Source organism: Podarcis liolepis (genome assembly GCF_965112155.1).
Source record: "Podarcis liolepis genome assembly, chromosome: 4".
Taxonomy (NCBI): domain Eukaryota; kingdom Metazoa; phylum Chordata; class Lepidosauria; order Squamata; family Lacertidae; genus Podarcis; species Podarcis liolepis.
In genome coordinates this window covers 41,869,198-41,894,284 of record NC_139558.1, presented here as the reverse complement: position 1 = coordinate 41,894,284, position 25,087 = coordinate 41,869,198, and the positions used below count along the sequence as shown (strand labels likewise).

Sequence of the window (25,087 nt, the reverse complement as noted above, 5' to 3'; positions counted from 1 at the left end):
TTCTGCATCTGTGCATTTACAGGAGAAACAAATATAGGTGAGCAATGCCTAACAGGCTCAGAAATCACAAGGGTGATGACTAGGATTCCAAGGGTCAGGCTTCACACAGCTCCCTGCCCTCCTTTCAGTAGAGAGGGGGATGAGCTTCTGACCAGCATAGGAATCTGAAAATAATTTCTGTCCTGCCTCAAAAACAAGTAGGGGGCGGGGAGACCTAGCAGTGCTATTGCAGATCTCATACATATATGCAGTGCTTTCCCCCCCTAAAAAAACGTTTAGGTATACTCTCATTTTCCTACTCCTATTGAAATACTGCCCCTCAATGAAGCCAAACTTAGATTCACAAATTGTTTAGGTGTATGCGTAACCCTGCGTCCCCGTCCCCCCAGAAGAAAGCACTGCATATACGTGCATATGTCCATGCATTTACACAGCCCTCATGTCGTCTTCAGAGCAGGTTCTTAACAGCAGCTGGAAGAGGTTTTATTGCAAATCCGCTATGTCTGCACCAGGTTTGGAAAGTCAGCCTCTCCCATTCCTGTTTCCTCTCTTGACTGCTACTTGGACCTGTTGATCCAATTTTTCCTTCACCCTGTCCTCAGTTTAACTCCCAGTAACAAGGTTGTTGCTCATGAATGACAACTAGAAAAACATAAATGAGGCATTTCATGAAGACCATTACAAACATTCCTGTGCAGTAGATTGAAGAATCCACATTTCAAAGCTAGTAGTTTATCACCGCTGCTCTGAATAGTTGATTGATTTACTTTAGGTCTATTCCTATTGCCATGAAAATAGCACATTTGCTGTTTTTAATAACCCTAAAATGAGCTTACCGGTGAATAACTGCAAATAGATCCTCTGTTGTTCGAGGCTTATTTGGAGACACAAAAGCTTCTTCTGCTTCAGCTTGAGAATCTTCACTTAAGGGTGAGAATATGGAATCATCACTTGGGGAAGATTCTTCAGAACAAAAAGAGAAGACCTACTGAGACTTAATCAAACACTTTCCCACACGTTACAATAGAGCTGGTTAATGTAATCTACTTGCTCAATTAATGGAGCTGGTAGTATAATGACAGGCACTAGACAATCTAGTCTAAATATTGGATGATCTGTCAAAATAATGCTTAGTTATAAAGGGTTACTGCTCTTTTCACAGCTGAACTGAAATAAAAAGAAATGCAAATTCATTCCTACACATATATATATTTCTGCAAAGCATGGTACGTTTTCTCTCTCTCTGCTGAAAAGTATTGGCAAAGCTCCATTAAAATAAATGGAGCTGTCATCTGGCTGATCTCTGTGAACTGCCACCACAGAAAGCCATCTCACTAAAACAGAACAAAAATAGTTACGAACGTACCTTTTAAGACATCATCATCTGGGGTCCTTTGTGACTCAGCTGCTCTGCTGTCACTCTCATCAGAGGCACTTTTGGTTGGAATACCTGACACAATTTCGTTTTCCTGCTCAGATGATTTTTCACTGAGTGAATCTACAGTTGAGATCTCTGATTCATAGCTGATATTCCCAGGCACTTTGTCATCATGTTGACTTGGATCAAGCCGATGCTTTAGCTGATGACTAATGTCTGTTCCCCCACCTGCGGGGCCAGACTGGGACATAGTTTCATGTATAGGTTCGTATTCCAACTTTTGTTCACGGTATGCAGGTAATTCTTGCTGAAGCTGCACAAGGTCAAGACTCCTCTCCTGCTCTGATCCATATGTGGTTCTTTTCCCAATAGAATTGCTTGAAAGGTCATCTGAGCCTTGTGGAAATGGTTCAGCAGAACTGCCACAGGCTTTATTTAGCGTACTCTCTAGTAAAAAATCATGAACCCGATGCATTTTATCTGTTACATATTTAGCTGTTGGAGCACCCACATTTCCTGAGGTCACCATCTGTTTGCAGGTATTCTTTTCACTGAATGACAAACTGTTAGCCATGTGAAGTTGTTCTGGGGTTATCTGTACTGGAGAAACATCAACATAGGACACAATGGCCTCTTCCATGGAGTATTGTCGTGATATTTGCTTCTTGCTTACATGTGGCTTCATTTTACCAGAAATGGCAGTAACCAATAAAGTGTTTCCTTGAACATGGAGCTCTGTATGATCTTTTTGTTTCACTTCTTCAGGCTTATTAATGGATCGAAGATGTACAGACTTCAGAACTGAAGGTGTGATTGCAAGGGCTTGTGGAGGATTGGAGTTCAGTGCTTCTTCTACCATACTCGGTTTATTGTAATTAAAAGCATGTAGTTGGTGTCTGTGAGCATATGGTTTATTCAAGACATTATGAAGAGCACTTAGGTCAAGATGAGTAGGAGGTATAACTGGAAGTTCTAGATCTTTGTTTAGAGATACGCTGCCATCTTTAGAGGAAGGCTGTTGTAATGAGGACTTCCTTTCTGGTACTTTTGGCTTTCTTTTACTCCCCCCTGGGGATAAGGGCCCAGAAAAGAAAGCTGTAGGAAAAGATGATGTTGGTGTTTCAGACTGACTTGAGTAACCACTTGAAGGAGAAGCTAAGCCAGCCAACTTTTCTGGGGAAGCCAATTTGAACTCGTTCTCAACAGAAGGAAGGGAGGGAGTGGTGGCTCTTGATCCAGACTGTGATGTTTGTGATTCAGAACTTTCTGGCGACTTTATGCATTCTATGACTGTAGTACCCGTAGCAGTGCTAGAATTGGATAAAGACCTATAAGGGTCATTCGATTTCAAGTCATTTAAAAGCCAGAGATCTGCATAGTGGGATTGTTCAGCACCTTCGTCTTTAAAGGATGGGATGTCCATGGTGTCAAATGGAGGGTCTTTTAATCCGCTCTCCTCCTGATTATCCCAGGCGAGTTCCTGCTTGCTTGGCAGACTAGTGTTTTCTGCTCTCGAAGGTGTGTTTGAAAACTCGAGGGGCAGCTTCATTTCCCTGGAAGTGTGAGGCATGTGCTGCTGCCCACTGCTTATCTTTGGTTCTTTCTTCTCAGGAAGATCTATGCTGCTGTCAGATTTCCTTAAAGATGAACTGCGTTTTGGTGGGGCTGGCTTTGCCTTTGGTTTCTTTAGAGAGATGCTCTGCTTTCCTTGCCTCCTATGGTTTACGTAATCCTGCCAGGCGCAGTTAGTGAGATTGGAAGCAACGCTTGCATTCTGGCCACTCTCGGAGCCCACAGCTGCATAGTTACAAATATAACTTTTAGTTCCCTTGAGACCACAGTCAAAGTGCATGGAGGTATAATAGCCTTCAGTGTCAACTGAAAAGTGTGAGCTACTGTCTGCTTTCTCTGATGGTGTCTTCTCTATAAAACTATCGTATGTGGCCATGCTTGTAAAACTTGGACATCCCAAACTGTCTGTCTTGGGGCGTTCAGGGCTGAAATCCTGGCGGCAGGATGCATCGTGGTGGTGATGCAAGAAATTCCATTCACTGTCACTCGTGTTGCTGTTATTAGGGTCATCGAGTAGATCCGCTACAGTGGAAGTGAACGAACTTGTCCTGTGTCCTCTAACTTTATCTAGCTGATCACTGTAGTGTTCGGTTATGAAGACAATAGAATCTTCATTGGCATTAGGGGCAATGTTCAGGGATAATTCTGAATCACAGTGTGAAGAACCAGTCAGTGGGGGAGAGGCAGCAGGAGGTATTGTTTCGGATGTTTGGGAAGGACATGTTGAGCTGCTTCCACTCCAGTTCCCACTGGATGACTGGTGATCATCTTTCTGGTCCATGTGACTGCTAAGAAGAACCCCAGCTGTGGAGATGGAGTGAATGGGACTTCCAAAGGTATCAGAGTTTGATGAAATATCACAGCTTCCAGAATCTGCCATCCTTGACAACCTTGACCTCCCCCTCTCATTTGAATTACAGTCTGGACTATGAAGATGCTGAGAACAAGTTAAACCTATGGGATGGTGTTCTTGTGAACACTGGGTATTGATGACATCTTTACTCTTTGTGGAGATCCTTTCTTGGCTTGCTAGAAAGTGTTCTGCATCGTATGCTGACATTTTGGCACCAGAGTTGTGGTCCCCTTCATTGGCTCTAGCACCTTCACGAGGAAGACTCCTAGATCTGATGCGGTTGCTTACTGATGTTGTAAACATGGGGTCACCATTGTCTGTCAGCACCAGTATGTTGCCAGCTGAGTGAGACAGGGAGGCTACTACGCTCTGACCCCTCTGAGCTCGAATTCTTCTCCGGGATGGAGCAGCAATAAGGATTTCTTCTGTCTGGCACTCAGAGTCTCTGGTACCTGACCTCCTGTTGACGTTATTAGAGAAGTCTGGATTTGCATGCACAATCACATTCCGCTCTCTTGCTACGGGTGATTCGTCAGAATCTAGGACACACACAAAACTCTGTGAGGCACCATTTCAGTTGGCTGACAAGCTATGTCCCTTACATTGGCCTTAAAAATGCATCACATAGGGTTTTTCTCCTCCCTGCCCAAGCCTTTTAACAACAGTAACTAACATGAAGAAAAAGGATTTGCTATGGGCCAAATGAGATGGTTCAAGCAGATGTGCTTAAACATTATATCCCTTGTTCAACAGGGAAAGCTGCTTCGGGGGGGGGGTCTATTACAACAAGCAATTTGCATCAGGAGTGAGTGCCAAACTCATCCCCCTCCTTGGTGGCTTTTCCTTTGAGAAGTACAAAATGCAAGGCAATAAGCAAACCACCCTTATCTAAATTCTGAGTATTTATTATATTATGATAGCTTGAATCTTCAGTTCATTGTCTGTCATTGTACATCAGATGTGAGCTGTGTACACACCATACATTTAAAGGACATTTAAAACTCACAGATCCCTCCAAAGAAAGGAGCTACAATGCCTAACAAACTACAGTTCCTGGGATTCTTTGGGGAAATTCATGTGCTTTAAATGTATGGTGTGTATGCAGCCAGTAGAAAAACTCTGTGATTCTTAGGTCCAGTGGACTTGACCCTGATTACCACTGACTTAACATTTGTATAGAAAAGAGCCAAGTCAGCACATCTCATGTATGTTATCATTACAATTTTTTTTTAAAAGGTCGAGACAAACGTGAAAAGAGGAAAAATATTTGAGAAAGTTTTCAAACATTGAGAGCTATCTGGCATAAATATTCAACTGGTCTTCTGTATAAAATCAGTGACACTTCATCATCACGTTGCATCATATCATTTGTCACTGCTTTACCTTATGGGTCCCTTGGCTACAAGAATAAACTTTCACTGAATCTAGTTACTTTTTATGTACACACTATGGGTATCAAAACAAACAAAAATAAAAGAATACAACAAAAATTAAGTAACTCATTACACTTAAACAATAAGGGCTGGACACGTATATCTATATTACTCAGTAAGGCCTACTGTGCATCAAGACTGAAGGCTGTAATAAGTAATATAGTTTGGCTGGCAGTATTTAATAATAATAAAAAAGACAAAACAAAAAATAGCAATACCCAAATGCATTAGATTTGAAACTCCACCATCATTGAAGTTGAAGTGTTCCTTGGAAAGCAGTTTGGAAGGCAGGCTATTGCTGCAATTAAGGCAGTTAAGAATGCTATCTAGCGAAGAGTTTTATTGATACTACACCTATTTCTTGTTGGACTCTTCTGGGGATGCCAGAGATGGTTTTCCTCCTTCTCAATTTCCGTCTCCGCTGTAGTACGGATTGTGAGTGAACAAGAGAGCAGCGTATACTAGCCTCTCTGTCAAAACCAACTCCTGCAACCCATAAATAGGTCTCATTAGCTTTTGGAAATAGTAAACAAATTGTTATGACTGGAAGACAGTGGAGGTCATGTGAGCACTTTGGATTGTGCCTGCAAATAAATATAAGGCAGACCTTGTACAACTCTCATGGAAAAAAATCACCGTGTACCACAGCGTTGCTTCTATGATCCCTGTTCCCTCTGAGCAGCCTGCGTTGCCAAAAGTTACAAAAGGTAGGAGAGGGGAATGAAAGGGATGCAGGGAAAGTTAAGCACTCTCATTAGCAAGGAACATTTACTGTAATGGTTTGTCCATTTATTATGGATATACACGCACTGACATCTATGAAATGAAAAGTAGCATTCAAGATGATGATCAGAAATTGGGCAGCTGTACTTTTTTATTTTAATGCTTACATTGCAATGAAATTGTGGGGAAGCCAAGGGGCAGTTGCAAAAACCTGAGTCCAGCCTATCTTATTATACCGCATGTTTCAGAATACAGTAATGATGGCTCAAGAGCAGGATGCAACTAAGTTTTCCCTATATCAGTCCTTAGAGAACATTGTTAATGTCGAGACATATCTAAATGTTCACACTGATTTCATGGTCCAGTAACTGTAAATTAGATTGGTAATGAGTAATTACCGCCAGTGTTTAATTGAGCTGAATTCCTAAACTAATGCTGATACTGTCATTACAGAGCAGCCACATCACTTACGTGTCATTACATCACATATCTGTTTTTACCTTGTAAGGTTGTCCTGTCTGACTTCCTGTTTGCTGTATGGATTCCTACATGTCCCTTTCTCCCAACACCCTTACGTTGTCAACACATGAAGAACAGGGTGAATGTTTCCAGATGCAAGACATCGTCGTTGCAAAGGGCATTTGCAAAGTGTGAACTAAAAGTAAGATTCTAAAAAGGAGCAGTCTTCTTATTACAAGCTTTCTTCTTCATCACTTCTAATGCAAATGGTATCTAGTATATATTGCTCCATGGTACATAGTATTTCCCTAATTAATCTGGGAAGAGATTAGCAACAAATAAGAACAGTGTCCTCCACCTAGAAGCTAGGTAAGTCAGACTATTTGTCCCTCCAACCCAATACTATCTGCTTTGACTGGCAGGGAGCTTTCCTGTTACCTGCTTCTTAACTGGACACAGATAACATGCAAAAAACTGGAAAAAAGCATTACTGAAGGAGATTCAAATTATTTTTAAAAAAATGTGTTATGAGTCTAAATAATTTGTTTTTCACTTGTTATTGGAGACTAAATTTTAGAAACAAATCTGAAAACCCTGTCAGCTATTCATCTGGCTAAAAATGCATTTACAAATTAAACATTGTGTTTCCATTTAGTAATAATAAACCATCTGATGTTACAGTAGATTTCCTTTCATCAAAGAGTTATAACTTGGCAAGGATCCCTTCTGAACAAATGTATCGGGGCAGTAGCTAAACATGAAGGTTCTCATGGTGTAATTTGAAAGGCAACAATATGAACTAAAAGTAGAGAGGAAGGGAATAAAAACCAAAAATCTTGATTCAAAAACCTGTACTTTCAATTCTGTATAATTATATCAACCATAATTATACACAGACATACACATACAGAGTACATTACATACAAATGTAAAACACCAAAAAGTAACTTTCTTGTAAAAGTTCTTCTTGAAATCTACTACAGGAGACCCCAGACAAAAATCCTCATTTCCAACCATCACCAACACCACTGCAATAAGTGAACAGAAATCTTTAATATTGAACAAAAGCACTACGACACCCTACTGCCTTTCATTATTTTAGAACAGTTCTGTTGTTTGGAAACTTTTAGTGATATCTACAACAACTGAACAGAATAATCTCTAATAGCTTGGACACTGGAAACAGATTTTATTACAAGTTTTTAATTTGGTGTCATTGTGAACCTATTTTTATCACAGAAAAAAGCCACAACATTTCTTGGAGCTTTCAAAAGTGAAATTTGTGCCCTAATCCTAAACACATTGGCCAGCATCCAAATAGCAGCAAAACTATCTTTGTGAACTCAAAGTGGTTTTAGACTTATTAATCTCAAATAATAACCTACTCACTATGCCATGTGACAAACTGATTTGAAATGGTGGAGGGGCAGGGGGCAATGTTAGCTAAATTTCAAGAGCAGTTATATGACGCTGGGATCAGCTATTCAGATAAAAGTGTCAAAAATTCAACTAGGCAAGACCAAAATCCAACTAAAAGTGAGATGGCACGGTAGTGGTTTGTGTGTAATTCCTTTTTGCAAGCCATTTCTCCATTCAGAATCAGCCCCTCAAAACTACTTCCCCATCTAGTAAGAAATAAAATACAGAGTACAGTCGTACCTTGGATCCCGAACGCCTTGCAAGTCGAACGTTTTGGCTCCCGAACACCGCAAACCCAGAAGTGACTATTCCAGTTAGCAAACTATTTTCGGAATCGTCCAACGGGGCAGCCTGCAGCCAATCAGAAGCTGTGCTTTGGTTTCCAAATGTTTTGGAAGTGGAATGGACTTCTGGAACGGATTCCATTCGACTTCCAAGGTACAACTGTACCCATCTGTTCTGCCCCCTTTTGTAATGTCTGGTTTGGTCCTGAGCTGCTTTATCCTTATACTGTCCTTTATTTTTGTCCATTCTACATGGCAGAAAAAAACGAGTGTCTTAAATGAGCCTAGTATCCAAATAATTGGGGGGGGGGGGGCTTAGCTGGGGCAGGGAGCAAAATTTGCCCATCCTTGAAGCAGTGTATAAATTTGCAGCATGAGTTTAACCACATTTCTGCTTGATGATATGTGCAATTAAAAAAAGAATCCACAAAGAATGGTCCAAGAGAATGGCAGCTAAGAATATTCACATCCATCACCTGTTATCACCATGACATCAGATGAAGTGTTTTCCCTTGCCTGCGTGGTTTGATTTCAAACCATGCAGGCAAAGGAAATGGGATTTGCAGCAACCACTGGTCTGCAAACCCCACTTCCTTTGCCAGCACGGTTTGATTTCAAACTGCTGTGGCAATGGGATCCTTTCCTTTTATGCACCCTTTGCATGTGCAATTTGAAATAAAACCGCATGGGCAAAGGAACCATTTCCCTGTAGGGTTTGCTGTCAGTGAGGCATGCTGTCAGTACCGATCACCTGATTGGTGCCGATAGCAAGTATTGTTTGGGACAGGATAAAATCAGGAGTCCACTTTAAGGCTCTCCCAATTGTTTCTGTGCAGCTACGCCATTACTTGTCTCACACTAATCACATATGATGTTAGGTGTGTGACAGCTGACTGTAGTTTGGGCAGAACGTCCACACACACATATTTGATCCCCCTTTCCTACAGAAATTTCAAAACACAAATTCAGATAAATGGATACCCCGCCCCCTGATAATTCCACAAGCCCAGTGTAATAAATTTTATCACAATAGAGCACAAGTATATTTTGTTCTGGTTATTCAGCTTGCCTTATTAGCAAGGATAAATGTGCATATATTACTTGGAAGGGTAATATAATTAAATCTCCCAAGCACTTCTGCTTTTGATAGACAAGCTTTTTAGGGGAAAACTGTATGGATATTTCTATTTAGTGTAATGCTCTCACCATGGAATGAAATAATGAACCAACAAGAGAACTGGTGAGTTCAGACATAGTGCTTAGTAAACCATGGTTTTGCCATTTTGAGAAAAAACCAGTATGAGTCTCAGACTTCTTAGCTCCTCCCTCCTCTTCCTTATTTGGAAAGAAACAAGAAGCTTCTGCTTTAGAACTAACCACAGTTCCCTGATACAGCAAAACTTAGAGGACAATGGTTTATTTTAACTACGGTTAGTTAAAACCAACTATGGTTAGCCAAAACCCAGCCTTCCTGGTTTGTAAACTAACTGCTATTCTTGGAGGTTGGAGATAATGGAGAACCAAGGTTGTTTCTCAAATGAAAGCAGAAATTTTCAATTTTCTTGCATATGAAAGAAATGGGAGAGGAAGCATGTTAGTCCAAGGCTCATCTCATAATAGGAATGTAAGACAGAAAAAATATCTCAGGGCTTTCAGAGACAGTTCTTCTGTAGCAACCATGGCATCTTACTTCAGATATAACAGCACCAGTGTTGATGGATACTCATGAGATTACCAATATAGCTTGTTTGGGCTGCAATCCTATGCACATGTACCTGGAAGAAAGCCCCATTAAACAAAGTAGAACTGACTTTTGAGTAGACATGCATAGGATTTGACGGTTGAAGCTATAAAGCTTTGTTACGTTCTTGCCTTGGAAACCTTACATTTGCTGATCATAAACTCCTGTGTTTAGAGATATGCTCACCGTAATAAAATTAATGACTTGAACCACCTTTTTGTCAACAAAAAAAGAAGTACAAGAGATCTGTACCAGTGACATTGATGGGGATAATGCAAGAGGAAATCACTTGGGCATCTTGTTTCATTTTCTCCTCTGGAGTTGGGAGAGGTAGTGCTTTGCTCCAATTGGTTTGCTTATCCAGTGTAGAAGGGATATTATGTATTGGATTTTTCGGCCTCTGCCCTAACATGACATCTGTATCTTCTTCCTCCGGAGGGTGGGACTGTAAATGAATACAATCAAAATCAGTATCTACTCTTTTTACGAGATAAAGTTACTTTTTAAAAATATCAGAAAAAATAGATTTGGAAGTAGGTTTCAGGAAAGCAGTAATGAAGAGCGCGTTGCAATTTTAACACAGGAAGTCAAACTACCTCACATACTGGAAACATTTAGGAGCTGTAGTTTAAAATGAATTTTCAGAAGAGGGAAACAGCTTCCAGTCAATGCTTAGCTTCTGCAAAGATGTATCCTGCTACATATGATCCATATGTACATGCCATTTTAGCAACTTTTTAGTAAGTTTTAAGTCCCATTATTGTATTTAGTTTGATAAACATATACTTGAATAAACATATCAAATCAGTTCCATGCAGACTTTCTGTTTATCAGTGTATAACTGACACAACAACCCTGGCTAATCTTGAATAAAATTACTTGAAGGCAAGTTACACTGGTTTTAATGGAATTCAGCATTATCCAAAGTATAGTTTGTACAGAAATTCAGTGGAACTTACTCCCAATCAGATGGGTTTAGAATTGCAGTTTAAGAGCCTGATCCTATGCTTCACTTCAAAGTAAGTCTCACGAATATTAATGAAACTGACTTCTAAGGAAACATGGGTAGGATCAGGACATATGTTTTATATCACACAGTAGCAACTGTGTACTAAAAGAAAAATGAAAAAGCAAAAGTTGAGCCACCACCTTCAAGTCTTAAGAATAACATTCAGAAGATCATGCAAAGTAATTCAGAATGTGCTACCCAAGCTACAAGGCACAAAAGATAAATAGGCACAAAGAGAGATTAGTTAACCAACTCCAAGAATAACTTTTTGAAAAGAAAGCAGGACTGTCATGCTTTGTAGTTTTACCAAGTGAGAGTAAAAGATCAGAAGCAGTTTGTTGAAATCTGTGCTTATTGAGAAAACAGCAATTACTTCAGCAACAGGGCAGAAATACTACCTTCAGAGCTTTATAAAGTTCTCACTCTTCCATTTAACTGGTTACTGTTATTTGTACACAGCCCTGGAGGAGTTTATTTCTATGCATTTTCTGTTCTGTTCTAAACATTTTCACCTCTTGTTTCCATTTGTTTCCATTTCCTACTTTGCTAACATGGATTTTCTGTCCTTGGCTCTCATTTACTCTGAAAAACTTGTAATACTTTTAGCTGTGGGTTAAAGGGCCAACATTTGCTTTTACTGTATCTAGAGTGCTTAATATTGTACTATTTTCTAACGGATAATCACCTTCAAATAACTATAGTTCTCTTCATAAATAAATATCTTAACAAGGCTGAAGGCCCTGAATAGGCTTGTAGGCATTCTTAACTTCCTACATGTAGACTGAAGACCACACTTCACATCTATTTATATAAAATACAAGCAAGTCACTTGCTTACCTTGTTGAATCATCTGCAAAATAACCCACAAAAAATAATAACAAAAGGAACCAGTCTTCCCTCAAAATATTTTTGTCCATCCCTGGGTTAGGAAAACATTGCAGCTTTCTTTATCTGTTCTGCTTTTGTGCTGTTCCCAGCAGACATGAATAGCTCATATAAACTACTAGCACAAAAGACTTTGTTTCCTAGGTAACCTCTGGAAAAAGTTGATGCGTGCAAAAAAAAAAAAAAAAAAAAGGGCGGTTGGGTGGGGGGAGAGACCCACATAGCCTGTACTTTGTTGCTGATTCCTTCCCCTGCATAACAATAGCTTTCTGGACAAAGAAAGTGAAGTGACCTGACCACAGACTCTCTGACTGTCTGCCAATGCTACTCTTTAGCAAACAATAGCAATGATAACAGTCTATAGAGCAAATTCATGCTTTGCTCTGCTATGGTTTGGATGTCTTCTTGTGGTTATCCAAAATCTCTGTCTAATTCTTTTCAGCACCCTACAAAAAACCCATCAGAGACAAATTTGGTTGGGGACTTTAAAACTAATTAGTGAAGGGAAACCCTCTTGTGAGGTGGTAAAACCTATTAAACCTACACCAAGGGGTGGGGGGGAGGGGGAGAAAAGTTGGTGTTCCTTGTTGATAAGAGCATAACATAAAGACAACAAAGTTAGTCAGCCAAAAAAGCAAGCGAGAGAAAGGATTAGGGATGGAAAGGGACAGAATGAGTGAGAGGCTGTTATGTTAGTCTTTTTTCTGATACCTTTCGACTCCATGGGGTCATGTGGCAACACTCGGTGGGGGAGGGCGAGCGGGTGCTGTAAAACTATAAACATGAAATGTGGGGGGAAAGTGGTTAAAAAAATTTAAAACACATAGCTGAGAATGTTTCTGTGGTGTGGGCCAAACTCTTTATCAAGGCCAGACAGTATTGAATTTAAAATGTATCATCACTGCAAGCTGTTGTCATTCAGCAAAATTTTACTCATAACGTGTTGTCAATCGGAATTTGCTCCCTGGTTTTCAATCTGCTTTAACTTCTACACATGGTGGTTGGTTAGGGAGGGAAGTTAAGTGGCAGTAATCACGTGTGCAGATTATTATTATTTTTGCCACACCAGCCTTTTGATAGCTAATAATGCAGCCCTTGAAGCAACATATGAGGCTCTACCCATTGGCCACAAGGCCCTTTGGTGTTTTCTTGTGGTTTTATGACACACCAACATAGAATTTTAAAGATTTCCCCCCTCTCAAAAGTACTTCTCAAACCTTTGAAATATGTGTGGGGAGTCTTAAGATTTTTTGTTTCCCCCCATCATCTGTGGTGGTCGTGTTGTTTATTTATGGATTTTATTCAGGTTGGATTTTATTCTGTTGAAACAGAAACATTTCAAAAACGGCAAAAGAAATTAGTACACTTTTGGTAGTAGAAATGTAAAAAGCTTTAAATGCATAACCTTAGGGCTAGCTGGGGAGTCTCAGAAAACTAGTGATGCCACCAAAGCTGCTACTAACCTGGCTTAGAATACAAATTTTAATGCAACGTCATAAAATGCACCCAGATTAATACAAAGTGCTTCTCTAGCTCAGATCTTAAGCTGAGGTGCTGTACCCTTCCTAATACCATGAACGGCAGCACTGTCGGCACCTAGGAGTGTGGCACTCCCAGGATACTTTCCTTAGTATGGATGTCAGACACCCTGAATTATAGAGAACACTTGCACCTGAGATACTGTACTCATGATTAGGAGGTGTCCTATGTGCCTAGCAGTGAGACCTCATAGTTGCTACCAGTCAGGCAACTGGGATGGGAAGGGGCAGCTGCATGGGAGAAAGGAGTATGTGGAGGATTATGAAGGCTCATAAGCAACTGAGGAGGGAGTTTGACTCCTAATGATGCCAAGACTATGTATGGCAGGGCCCAACTTTCACAATTGAATGTGGAATTAAACATTTCTGAGCACAATTCAAAGTGTTGGTGTTGACCTTTAAAGCCCTAAACGGCCTTGGCCCAGTATACCTGAAGGAGTGTCTATACCCCATTGTTCAGCCTGGACACTGAGGTCCTCCTCTGAGGGTCTTCTGGTGATTTCCTCACTGCAGGAAGTGACGTTACAAGGAACCAGGCAGAAGGCCTTCTTGGTAGTGGCACCCTACCTGTGGAACGCCCTTCCTTCAGATATCAAGGAGATAAAGAACTACATAACTTTCAGAAGACATCTGAAGGCAGCCCTGTACTGGGTAGTTTTTAATGTTTGATGTTTTACTATGTTTTATATATGCTGTAAGCCACCCAGAGTGGCTAGGGAAACCCAGCCAGATGGGCAGGGTGAAATTATTATTATTATTATTCAAATTAAGTTTCTAATTTGGGGAAGCTGGGGGAAATACCTGAGCTCTAGCCTGAATCTGAGGGGAGTTCACTTACCGCTATGGAAAACAGGTTTCTGAATATGAATTGCTTTCAGCTCAAGAGGCTGCCAGAAAGGTTTATGACAACAAAGTCTAGGTAGATCCAGATCTACAGGATGGGATACATTGTTTTGCCTAACAAAACACTTCTCCAGTAGGCTTCTCCTGTTTACAGGATGTAGGCTAGCTTTCAATTTTTTAACTACCTGCCTACTCAGATGATAACAGTATGATAACATAAGAAAGGGGGGGAAATCTAAATAATCTGCTGGGGAAATTGGTTTCCATTTCCATCAATTCTGAGAGTCACATTTAGCATTTAATGGACTGATGGGATTTTGAGTCTGGTTGATAGTGTCCCTACAAATAATGAGTATTTGAACTCCCAGGGCTATTTTTCCAGAGCATTTACTGATGTTCTGACATTGCCAGTCACACCAAATGTATCTACAGCCTGATCAAGGAGCCTCTGGATAATCTGATGTATATTTAAGTAATTTATTTGACAATCTGGACTTGTTCAGGAACCCATTGTCACCAAAAAAAATCTAAAAATTATATGCCTCCTGATCAGTATTTATGGGAGTATTTGCGTTCATTATTAGTTTCTATCAAGAAACATATTTTTTAGTCCACGTGCCATTGGATGCCCTATTGAACAGAACATTTCTACTCAGTTAAACTTCAGTTTAATAAACCATCTGATGTGGCAAACTGCAGCTTGTGCAAACCCTGCAGACCATGGCTAGAAACCATTGTTTCCAATTTTGGTCCCCAAATTTGGTTTGCAAAGCTTGTGGAAACCATGGGTTGCTAGTTTCCTGTGTATACAGAGCTCCTTTGCAGCCATTTCCCCTTTCCCTTTGTGTGACCAGCTGAACAATCCAGCATTCAGCATGTAACCATGGACTACCAATTAAGCCAGGGCATAAGGGCAACTTTAAAACATGACTTCATATCCTGGCGTGTTTTGAAGCCATCAGCCCCGTAACAGGAAACTGTGGCTATGTGCTGAATTGTGGCTTGCTGAACAGCTACAAATGGGTTGAATGCTGCTCGTGTACATCCTAAACCAATATTTTTGGCTTACAGTTGCATGCAAGCAGAATACTACTACTACTACTACTACTACTAATAATAATAATGTAATTTATTACTTGTACCCTGCCCACCTGACTAGGTTGCCCTAGCCCAGGGGTCTGCAACCCACGGCTCCGGAGCCGCATGTGGCTCTTTTACACCTTTGCTGCGGCTCCGGGGCGGATACTAGCGAGGGGAGGAGGTGCATTGTGCGCCCCGACACTCCCCACTGTGGCGGGCGCTGTACTGGCTGTGACGTCACATGGGGGCGGTGCGTGCGTTAGTCACGCACCGTCCCGACGTCACCTTCCCGCCCGCTGTCAGATCGCGGCTCCGGAGATATATTTGTTTTAAATGTTGCAATGGTTTTGCGGCTCCCAGTTTTTTTCCCCTTCAGAAACGGGTCCAAGTGGCTCTTTTTGTCTTAAAGGTTGCAGACCCCTGCCCTAGCCGAACATCCGCCACGGCTTCCAATTGAGTGCAGGAAACTCCTGCAGCCAATCGGAAGCTGTGCCTTGGTTGTCGAACGTTTTTGGAAGTCGAATGGACTTCCAGAACAGATTCCGTTCAACAACCAAGGAACGACTGTATATTGACTTTTCAATTAAAGTAACAGAACAGCACATTTAGCCCAGAAGATCACCTGTGTACTTTGGCATAGTTTGTTGGTGTCTGTGTGTTTGTGCGCACATGTGCATATATAGATGCAATGTTATGTACATTTACTGGGATCTGCTCATGCAGAATTAGTGTAAATGAAACAGCACACTTTGAAAATGTGCAATAAAGTAAGAGGCAGGATATGACTTGCCCCCATAGGTGGATTTAGGGGAGTGTGACTGGTTCGCCCCCAAAATGGGCACCAAGTCAAGAGGGTGCCACAATAATGAACAACGGAAGGTGAGGGCAGGGAGAGCTCAGCACCCTGCCCTCCATTTTAATGGGCTAATATGGCTCCTCACTTCTGAACTCTTAGAGGTGTACCTTTCTACATGAGTAATATGAATGCTAAGCATTGCTCTCCCAGTGGAGTGACTGCATATCGGATGAACATAGGCCTGTTTTTAATTTTACAGCTTACACTAAGACCAAGGCAAAGAATACTGTGAACATTTTAACAATGCCTGGGATGGTTAAAGAAACATAATGAGGGGACTGGGAAAATTAGATGATAATAAACATGATTAGTTATTGTAACCACCTGATAATTAGTCTTGACTTTTAAAGGATATCTCTGTGCCTTCAGTAGCAGTATGATAAGATGTTTAGCAGATGCTGTTTCTCCTGCCTCTGTCTGGCAAATCTCTCTCAGCCACATGATGATTAAAGTCAAAGATGTTCTATGTGGATTAGAAGCTGGCAGCCCTTGCCACAATAACCAATAGTATTGGGGGAAGAGGAATAACTTACTTTTAGCAAGGGATGGTTCTTTGTCTCTTTGTTCTTCTGGGTGTAGGTCACAGGGAGGGAGGGAAATGGGGGAGCCACCACAGAGATTTGGCCCAGGACTTTTTGTTCCCTGTTATCACTCCAGTTTCGTTGCTCTGTTTAGCAAAAACAGGAAATAAGAAAATTGTTCAGACTGATGTGTATTTTAAAATAATCTGCCATGAAAAGCCTAAACTTTGGTCAAGATGCAGTTCATGGGAAGTGTGTACATTGCTATGATCTCGAGGATATTCATAGGAGGAAGCAAGCTTTGTTACTGGACCAGTTCTCACGTGATGAGGATCCCCATCCTTAAAAGCACTAATAAGAGAAGTCCTTATTTGGCAAAAATGGGCAGTGCAACATGCATATCTTTGTACACATCCTCACACACCCTTCTCTAGGCAAGGAAGAGGCAGTCTCAAAGTTCAGTCTCTTTAGCAAACAATAGCAATGATAGCTGGTGACACCCCCATTTATACTCCTTTGACTTACGTCCGACAGTGTATATGTGTGGTGCTGGGAAATAAATAAATAATTTATTTCATACCTGGAAATGGCAGGAGAGAGCAGCAGAGTCCTCATGGCTCATGCGGAGATCCTCTTCAGAGCCCAAAGAGGACATCAGTGTGGGTGGAGGAAGCCTCAAAGAGACCGGAGGCACAGCAGGTCTTTGTTTATGCTGCTGAGCCTCCCCACCTAACAGCTGATGTGCGGGTAGCGCAGCAATAGCAGCTGCTTTCCTGCACCACCTCTAGCCTCCTACCAGCCCCTAGTTGTGGAGATTTTGGAATACATCATTTTTGGTATGGATTGAAGAGACAGCAGCAGAGAGGGCATTTAAAAGATTATTAGAGGGTGCTCCCCATTTAATGCGATTTCACTTATGCATGTGGGACCTTGGAATGTAACCCCACGTAAGTGGGGAATCACCTGTATTCCAGGAGAAATCACTCAAGGAAGGGTGAAAAGCAGGGCTAGTGAGAGGTATGGCTGGGGAGCAGATATGACTTTCAAAGCCCAGGGCCAGACAGAGAGGCCTGAAGGGCTGTATTTGACCTCCAGGTCTGGGGTTCCCCATCCTTGCTATAAGGTGGCTGAGTGAACACCCAGCAGGAACTGAGAAGCCTGATTTCAAGCTCCGCCTGTAAGCTGCTACACTATACCAGCTCTCAACATACAATGAAGAAAAGTATTAACAGTTTTTTTTAAAGGTGGCAAACTGAAGTGATATTATGCTTCTCCTGCACATCTCCTCCTACTATTTGCACTGGACTCCAAGAAAGAACTAATTTGCACCCCTGGCAGAACATTTAAAACACATACACAGACAGATGAAGACAAATTTTCTTAGTTTTTGAATATAAATTCTGCAACCACCAAGTCACTTGCTAAGAACAAAGTGCAGGTGAATTAAGGCAAATGGCTCCAAATGATGGATGTGTTTAGTATCAAATAATTTAAGCAGGAAGCTATCAAGAACAAATTAACTACTCGGTCTCTCTTGAGTATTATTCAGCTAAAATATACCCAGAGTAGACTGAATGAAATAAATCAAGGTACTTACCATATTGGTTAAAATATTAGCTACCCCTGAATATAGGCCACACTCCTAAAATGAGATATGGCTTAAATCATGGCTTAAATCACAATGATAGGCTACATACAAGTTTTATACAAGTCAGATTTGGGTATGGAAAGTGCAACCTATATTCAGACCTATATAGTAAGTCCTTTGATTTTATTAGGCCTATTCACCCATTATGATCATTCTGCTGTTTCACTCTTTCCTCAACTTGTTGTCTCTTGGCCACAAGGTGGCAGAAGAAGATTAAATTTAGCCAAAGCAGTTGTGATGTAGACACACAAATGTGTGTATTCTAATTTTAACACTACTATGATTGTATTTTCCCTTTATTTTATTTTTGATATTTCTATGCTGCTTTTTATTCAAATAAATCCCAAAGCAGCTTACAAACAAAATATAAAAATAACATAATGGAACATCATAAATACAGCATAAATTGTATAAAATACTTAACAAATCACCAGTAAAACAATTTCAAATCACAAATTAAACAGTTACCATCTATGCAACACTATTTCACAAAGCAACTAAGAAAATACACTAAACATCACAGTTACACCAAAAATCATATTATAGGATTCACAAAGTACTACAGCAGCTATATGCATAAAACAATATTAACAGAAACAAAATAGCAACAAAACAAACAAACAAACAAACAAACAAACAAACAACCCCCCTGTTGAATTTGTATACCTGCTCTCCCCACCACCATGACTCGTAAACTTTCATTCTATTCAATGCATCAAAATACATCTGCAGATAATGCTCCTGGCAGCAATTCCCTTCTGAAGGATTCTTGTGAAGGTGGTGGTCCGCACAAAGACTCTCTCCCCTCACATCCTTTCTGCCACTATGACATTTCCATTTTCATAACAGAAAAATGGAATACCAGAATAAGGCTAGGCTGCAATTTGGAGGTTAGGTGATTCTCTGACGTGTGTTCAACTATGATTAAAAATATCATTAGTTAACATAGCTACATGATCTGTGTGGGAACGATAAAATACTTGTGAAATCAGATTACAGTGGTACCTCGGGTTACATATGCTTCAGGTTACAGACTCCGCTAACCCAGAAATATTACCTCGGGTTAAGAACTTTGCTTCAGGATGAGAACAGAAATTGTGCTCTGGCGGCACGGCAGCAGCAGGAGGCCCCATTAGCTAAAGTAGTGCTTCAGGTTAAGAACAGTTTCAGGTTAAGAACAGACCTCCAGAACGAATTAAGTACTTAACCCGAGGTACCACTGTAGACCCTTACAACCTGTTTCCAGTTTTCTTAGGGAAAATGCCTTTAAAATTATTACACAGATCAAAGCTGATGGAAGACTAAGAGGTGCTTGATTTATCTAACAAACTTCAAGACACTGTGTGTGTGTGTGTGTATGTTTAATTTTTTCCATGCCTTTATAGTGAAATATTGATCTACACAATTGCTTCTTCAGATACTTCACTGCTAGCAAGACCATGCTCAGCATTTTCTGGTGCAAGAGAGGGCTTGTCCCTTGTGAGGCAAAAAGTACCTGGAGGGTGAATTTTTGTGGGAAAACAGCAGGAGACATAAGGGTTACACCCCTCTTCCAACATACATGGAATATTAGAATTGTAGTGCTGGAAGGGACCCCAAGCAATGCAGGAATCTCAACATGCGGTTCCCCCATCCAATTTAAAACCAGACCAGACCCTGCTTATTTTTGCAAATGTGCTAGCTGGTGTCTCACTTCAATTTACAGCTTCCACGGCATTTTGTAAAAAATAAAATAAAGAATTCCAGAGACAAACGCAGTCATGTGTACTTTTGACTTCTGTCAGAATTATGACTCAGCAAGCAAAAGAGAGTTAATCAAAGGGAAGAAGAGTCAGTTAAGGTAAGAGCTTAAAGTACATGGTGTTCCTGGAGATAGGATGGAGTCTAGTGAAGTAATTGTTTGAGTGGAATTGCTTATACTTGCCTAACAGAGCTGTCGTTCCAAAATCTGCTCTGGGGTTTCCTCCACCCCTCTGGAGCAGATTTTTTATGGGGGGGGGGTATGTGGGAAGTGCACGGGCGCAGGGAGAAGGGGGGAGGGGAAGTTGCATTGCACAAATAGAAGTGATTCTGCTTGGACAATGACTTTGTTGGACACCACCTTATATCTTCTGTGAGCTACTGGAATGCAAAGCTGTTTCATTGACTACACAGAAATGATTTACCTTTCCTCAAGGCTCGCAGGTTCTGCTTTGCATGGCGATGCAGCTCCGCTACACAAGCTGGTCGGGTGGAAGGAAGGAAAATGTTTCTTTGCTGATGCCAAGGGGCGCGATAGTAGACACTCAGTTTACTCTCTGCATCCAGGTTTGAGACAGCTGCAGAACCAAAGAGAAAAGGACACTTAACTCACACTCATAATGGAGCAGTCAAGCCTTTTCAAATGCATCAAATCTCAGAAATCAATGCAACCCACTAAAAACTATTAAAAAATGCATTATAATTTGAAACAGGGAAGGTGATTTCTGGTCGTAATTCAAATCCATAAGTTTAAGAAATGCCAGGGTTCATGAATCCACCAGATTTTAGAAACCTTTTGAAGAGTACCCACTGCCTGTATGTATGAATGAAAAAACAAATGAATGAGGAGATGGATGTGAATAAACTCACTGAAACATTTTGAGAACAGCATGAATAAAATGGATACAAAATTAGACACAGAATAGCTTTTCCCTCAGATATATTGGCTTATTTTTATTTATCTAGGTCAGTCAGAAGCATAATGAATTCTGACATTTACCACTAATTTTTAAAATTTTAGAAAGCCACCAGAAAATATAAGACCATTATTATATTAGCTGATCAATGATCAGATTTCATTCTCATTCCCATGATACACTAATAAAAGATGACAGTAATCATCACTGGTTTGCAAACCAAGCAAGTTTCCTAACACACATTTCTGACATTTACCAGTAAATCTCTGAGTAAACTTACATACATTATTGGTATAGGACATTTATGAAGACACACAGGTGTAAATGACAAAAATAAGTTTTGTGACATGGGAAGTCTCTGACATTCACTGGTATAACTTGAGTCTACTAAGCACCTTCAGCAAATGGCCCTATTAAATAATAATAATATATATTTTAAATACAGAAAAGGCTGTAGCACTATAAGAACAGCTTATGTTGCCTTGAAATATATAATGCACCAACTTTGAAGTAGCTTTTCTTTCTCTTTTCTTGTACCTTCAAATCCCCCATCTTTGACCACAGTTAAAACCACCACTCTGTATTTCATAATCAAACACTTTCAGGTTCCTGATTACAAGATGCAGGTACTGGCAGAGTCTGGCAAAGGAAGAGAAGGAGCATAGTATGGTACAAAGAGGCAATGAAGTTGGTGGGAGGAAGAAGCTGCCAGGAGAAACTAGTTGTAAAGAGATCCTGCATGCTGGAGTCTGCAAATGGGAGTTGCAGGATTGGGTGTTGAAAGTAGCCAATGTGCCCTTGCTGTCAATAGTGGCTAATGCAGGTGACCCTGCCATTCTATTAACTGTATAAATGGAGCAATGTTAAGAAACAATACCTTGGTGTAGTAGTGCCTCTGGAACTCAATGCCTATTGACACCAGGCTGCTGCCTTCTCTGTACCCTTTTGTGTGCCTAAAAACACTTGTTTAAACAAGCCTATCCAGACATGTAGAATGTTGCTGTATGCATTAATCTGCTCTTAGTTTATTGCTGATTCTATCTTTTGAGTGTAATTATTGATAATTTAATTTATTCTCTTTGTAAATTGCTTTGAGGTTTCCCCCCAATCAAGTGGTATAGAAATTTTATTAAATAAATAAAGAGATTTTAAGAATCTGCATCTTTTGTATTTTAACCTTGGAATTCCTTGGATGAAAAGCGGGATATAAATATTTTATACTTTACTATCATCCTTCTTTCCTACACTTAAAATGCATCAGCTTCTGTCACTGATTGATAGTTATCTACGTACAGGTAGTGCTTTTTCAAGCTGGAGCCCATCGAAGCTCAGTTCTGGTACCTCTTAAATGGGTGCCATTGCCATTGTAAGAGAACAAGGAAGAAGTTCATGGTGAGCTCCGGCACCTCTTTTTCGAGAAAAATAGCACTGGGTGCAGGGCACATAGCCAATGTATGTGAACAGCTTTGTCACATGAAGACAGGCACCACATGGACTGGTTTACAACTGCCTACATACAGTGGCTATGCCATGTACCCTGGCCCACATTCTCTGATTACGTGGCAATTGATGATTACATGCAATTCCCAAGCATGAAGGAAAGCAGATTTTCTAGTTTTTCACTCTTGATCATAAACATCCATCATTCATAGCCTCTGCTCTCAAGCTTTCTTCTTCTTTTTTAATACTGTAGCTAAGCTGTGTATGGATGCTTGAAGGTAGTATGGCTTAGTTCACTCAGGCGTGTTTGTTCTAATAATAACAACACAAAGGCCAGCAAGAAAGATTTCTGCTCTATTTATTTTGATAGATCCAAGGGGTTACCCCCACGGCTCTGTCTGCTTTCCTAGACTCTCACATTTCCCTTTTCCTTCTTTTACAATTTCTCAACCCTTAATTACCAAATGGAGAATACGTTTTAAAAGAATTCTAGCCAGCATCCCAAGTGAGCAGATTTTAATGTATATAAATAATAAAATTGTGTGTGTGATTTAAAAGCCAGGGACATTAATTTTTTTTCCAGCAGATGGAGTGCGGTAAGGGATGGAAAGGACAGATATGTAAAATGTCAAGTTGCCACAGTGTAATTGGAAAGTCTTAAATGCATCCTTGAAAGGGTTAGGTCCCAGTGCAGTGCAGACATAAGCCCAGTGCAGATGCAATTGAAACCATGGTTTTCTGATTCGTGAACAAGTTGTGGCTCCATCCTCATATCTCATTTTTCTCATGCCATAGGATATTGGAAGCTTTTATTTCCTTATTTTAAACCTATAACACTTTCCCATCACAGTGGAACCTTGGTTCTCAAATGGTTTAGTTGATGAACAAATCAGCTCCTGAACGCCAAAAACCCAGAAGTAAGTGCTCCGGTTTTTGAACATTTTTTGGAAGCCGAATGTCTGATGCGGCTGTTGGGTATTGTTTCCAGGGCGCCTGCGCCAGTCGGAAGCCGTGCCTTGGTTTTCAAACGTTTCAGGAGTTGAACAGACTTCTGGAATGGATTAAGTTCGAGAACCAAGGTATCACTGTACATCCTAACTCAGGGGACTGTGGCTTGATTACACTCTAGTTTAGGGTAACAAATCAAACATGGTTAAGAAATCAGAAAGACAATATCTCTTATTCTTAGATTATAAAAGAAAGAATCTAAGAGTAGTTATGCAAGTACACAAGTTTTTCGTAGACAAGAGTACTCCACAAAATTTGGCTCAGATCAATCAGTCCCCAATACAAAAAAAATGTGTGAGAAAACTGGGGATAATTTGAAGCAAAACACTCCCCACCTGTTCACAACAGGATAATACAGTGCCAAGGTATCTAAAAGCCTACAGACGTAATCTGTGGGTAAGGCAGGTTTTTTTCTTCCGTGCCACTTTCCTGAATATTCAACCAGTTGCACTATTCTTTCTAATTAACATATTAATTCATTAAAAGCAGGAAATTCCCTGGGCTGCTCCATTCAGATCTACTAAGCCACTGAACTAGGAATTGTACAGATTATAATTCATAAGCAACCAATGTCCTAACTTTCTCCATACTGCAGTGTTGGTGCAACTCCCAATCCTGCACCAATACTTTAAGAAATGCAGGAGAAAGGGTCTCATTTTTAAAAGCGTGTCCTCCAATTCTGGAAAGGGACATGTGCATTCTTTAAATAAAAATACATGGAATCAATAGAACATTATGGGAAGGAAACGGGTATTCTTTTACCTCACTGACACAAATTTAAACCCCTTTCAAAACAGTCCCCAAACTGCAACCTGTTGCAAGAGAAAGGCAAAGGGGAAAGGTGGAGCACTTGTTTTGCACACAAAAGGTATCAGCTTCAGTCCCCCTTGGCAGCTCCAGGTAAGGCTGGGAAAGATCCTTCTCTGAAACTGCAGAAAGCTCCTGTCAAGTCTGTAGACAATTATCAGAAGGGGCTCTGCTCTGACTCTCTCTATGGCAGCTTCCTATGTTTCCCAAGTCAAAAGTATTTCCATGTCTGTACAAGCCCTCAGCTGAACCTGAGGGAGGACCAATTCTTCCACATCTAGCTGCATGATGAGTCAACAGGAGCACTGTTTGTTTCTAGCATTGACTGCCACAGAATATTGTAAGAAAAACAGAAAATTAATTTCAAGACAGAACCAGTTCATCTCAGATACAAGATAAGCTGGGAACACATCCAACTACATCAAGCATATTAGTGCATAAATGTTTCATGGAGGCAAGTGCCAAGACTGATGTACATTTTATTTATAGCCCAGAATGCCTTCAATGATATTCCCCCCTCGCAAGAGCTTGTGTCTTTTGCTGCCATATTTTGGAAGTTAAAGTCTATAATGCTGGCAAAGCATACACATTGTTGCTTGTCATGCATGACCATGCTAAACAAAGCAGTCACTTCTCATTCTGCAGAAGCCACTCTTAAACCTCTTGAGCCACGGCAGCATGGAATATCCACTGTGATCCATTACCTAGAAAATTAAGACTTGGACCTCCGGATTCAGATTCTGCCAATAACTTATTTTTGTGGTCCTGGGCAAGTAAAGGAACTTATCTCCCAGCCTCAGTAAAATGGGAACAACAGTGACTAATCTCACATGGTAAAGCACTTTGCAGATAAAAAGTGCTGTAGAACTAGTTTGGTGTAATGGTGGAAATCAATGCGCTTAGAAGTAAACCTCCCAGTTTGTTGGGTGGCTT

At 40.6% G+C, this 25,087-nt stretch overlaps 1 protein-coding gene and 1 long non-coding RNA gene across 6 annotated transcripts in view; one reads left to right on the top strand and one right to left on the bottom strand.

The window, feature by feature from the left end:
- NHS (NHS actin remodeling regulator) overlaps positions 1-25,087 on the bottom strand; it is a 236,975-nt gene that overhangs the window by 5,337 nt on the left and 206,551 nt on the right. For 3 of the 5 annotated variants that reach the window (XM_083501793.1, XM_083501796.1, XM_083501795.1), the window contains 7 exons: positions 20,408-20,560; positions 16,607-16,740; positions 12,468-12,530; positions 10,115-10,307; positions 5,591-5,722; positions 1,367-4,342; positions 837-963 (listed from right to left, as the gene is read on the bottom strand). In XM_083501793.1, the coding sequence (XP_083357919.1) occupies positions 837-963; positions 1,367-4,342; positions 5,591-5,722; positions 10,115-10,307; positions 12,468-12,530; positions 16,607-16,740; positions 20,408-20,560 (3,778 nt within the window). The other 2 variants (XM_083501794.1, XM_083501797.1) reach the window with 2 other exon arrangements.
- Positions 5,717-7,485, top strand: LOC310706422. Its single transcript, XR_014525865.1, has 2 exons — positions 5,717-6,282; positions 6,325-7,485. It is a non-coding gene; the product is annotated as an uncharacterized lncRNA (long non-coding RNA).